The 2,500-nt window shown below is 33.9% G+C and overlaps 1 protein-coding gene across 1 annotated transcript in view; it reads left to right on the top strand.

Annotated features, from left to right (window-relative positions):
• The first annotated feature begins 638 nt into the window (after positions 1-638).
• LOC123519990 (tubulin alpha-2 chain-like) overlaps positions 639-2,500 on the top strand; it is a 13,368-nt gene continuing 11,506 nt past the window's right edge. Inside the window, exon 1 of the mRNA XM_045281754.1 lies at positions 639-1,090. Coding sequence (XP_045137689.1) covers positions 1,088-1,090 — 3 coding nt within the window. The 5' untranslated portion in view covers positions 639-1,087. The remainder of the gene's footprint in view (positions 1,091-2,500) is intronic.

The following is a 2,500-nucleotide window of genomic DNA, read 5'->3' as shown; positions in this document are numbered from 1 at the left end:
GAAAGCTATAATGCATTCTCTTTCGTGTTGTAGATCGGGAAAGATTTCCGTTTCAGAGATTTCACTCTGAAAGAAAACAAAATTTCCGATCTACACCAACATGAAAGAGTATGCACAATAGCCTTCAACCTCGGTTCAACTAAAAAAATATTTAGCCTGGCTACTTTAATAAATAAATAAATAAATGAATAAATAAATAAATAAATATATATATATATATATATATATATATATATATATATATATATATATATATATATATATATATATATATATATATACCCCCAACATACACGCACAGCACAGCACAGCACAGCACAGTATAGCACAACACAAGAAAATACACACACACACACACACACACTTTATATATCTATCTATATACGAAATTTATTTATTTACTCTGTTTATCTATCTGTCTATTATTATTATTATTATTATTATTATTATTATTATTATTATTATTATCATTATTGTTATTATTATTATTTTTATTATTTTATTATTATTATTATCATTAATATTATTATTATTATTTTTATTGTTTTATTATTATTATTATCATCATTAATATTATTATTAATATTTTTATTATTTTATTATTTTTATTATTATCATTATTATTATTATTATTATTATTATTATTATTATTATTATCATTATTATCAATCATCATTTTCATCACTTTTAAAGTATTCGAATTTACTTGGCCACTCAACACCACAACACCATTCTTAACATGCGGCGACCGCTGATGATCTTGTGACAAGAAAGACCGCCATCGCCACCCTGATCCCTCCCTGCCGCCTTCCCAGCCTTCTCCATTCTTCGATAGCTAGTCTACTACACTACACACTTATGCCGGAGCACGTACTATCATGTGCGCGCCAGCAGTGTATCTTCAAATCTCGCGCACGTTTGAAAATGGGCAACTGCTCGCGGTATAAAAACGAGCGGCAGTGTACTCCTGCGCTGCTGTTGTTATCTATCACGGGAAGACCTCGCCACTCCTGTGAGAACGTTCAGCTGCCCACCGGCAATTCCTCTTCTTCATCGTCCTCGTCCTCGTCCTTCACTGCTAAACAAAATGGTGAGTTGGAGTTTTTAAAGAATGTTGTTTATTGTTGCAGCTCGTTACGTTTTTGGCCAGATATAAGTAATACTTAATCATAATTACTGCGAGTCTTTCATGCTTTATGTAAAGTGGTTCAGAACTAGTTTTGATCAACTCTCCAGCTTGAATTGTATTTTAGTGTGATAAATACTGAATTAACATTTCATTGCATATCGCACTGTTTTGCTCCATGTGTATGAAATAAGCAATGGAATAACCTCATGAATTCAGGATTTCTTGGAAAGTTGGCATAAAGTGACGGCATTGGTAAGAATATACATTTGCTTCTTGTATAGAAGTGTTATTTTGTTATATGGTGTTTTACGGTTAACGGAATCTAAGTAAGAATTAGCACAAGAATGGTAATCAGTGTTAGTGAATCGGTGTGAAAGTGCAAGGCGTGTCTAGTACAGCATCAGTGGTTGTGCTGAGGGGATGTTGTAGTCATGTAGTGTAATGAATCTCTCTCTCTCTCTCTCTCTCTCTCTCTCTCTCTCTCTCTCATGTGACTTTTACTTGTTTTTGAGCAGCCGGTAGTAACAGACTTATACAATCAATCATGCTTATCGAGAACACAATGGCTGTTTGAGATAAGAGGACAGAGACTCACAGAGGAAGAGGTAGAGAGATAAAACAAATTTTTCTTGTATTGGCCTGGAGATAGCAGTGAGTGGGAGGGCAAGTTATCAAGGGGGCGAGTATTCACAGAAAACCTCAAGGACATGTGTATTGAATGGGTGACTGATGCAAATATTGTTACATATGTTTTCATACATAGTAGTAGCCAGCAGGAAGCACAAACACATGCATAAAAATACAGGGATATGCAGTAAGTTTTTTCTTTTCCTTTAGAGGATTATTTGCATTGCCATGTAGATGAAATGCGACATTTATTCAAGGTTATAGACAAACAGACATAGTAAGAGAGAACGAAGTCATTATATTACTTCAGGGGAAGCTATAGAGATACACCGAACGGCAGTTAGGTTTGTGAAATAATATTCTTTTTCTTTTTAGCTATCTACTTAGTCCATTGCTTACTTAGATCACTGTACCTTCATCATTATCTTACAATAAACCTACATAATGTTGGCGCGCGCACACACACACACACACACACACACACACACACACACACACACACACACACACACACACACACACACACGGAGATTGTTTACTACAGGTTGATTGTCCTCATAAAGAAGACAAAAGATCATGAACTTCATTATTGTGTATATCTAGATATTATCATTATCATTATTATTTACATAATTTCACATATTGAAGTTTGAGAGTGGTAGTAGTAGTAGTAGTAGTAGTAGTAGTAGTAGCAGTAGTAGTTGTTATTGTTGTTATTGTTGTTGTCGTAGTAGCATTAGTAAT

This window comes from Portunus trituberculatus, chromosome 46, assembly GCF_017591435.1.
Source record: "Portunus trituberculatus isolate SZX2019 chromosome 46, ASM1759143v1, whole genome shotgun sequence".
NCBI classification, from domain to species: Eukaryota; Metazoa; Arthropoda; class Malacostraca; order Decapoda; family Portunidae; genus Portunus; species Portunus trituberculatus.
Note: the sequence above shows the minus strand (reverse complement) of the source record. Positions and strands in the feature narration are given on the sequence as shown.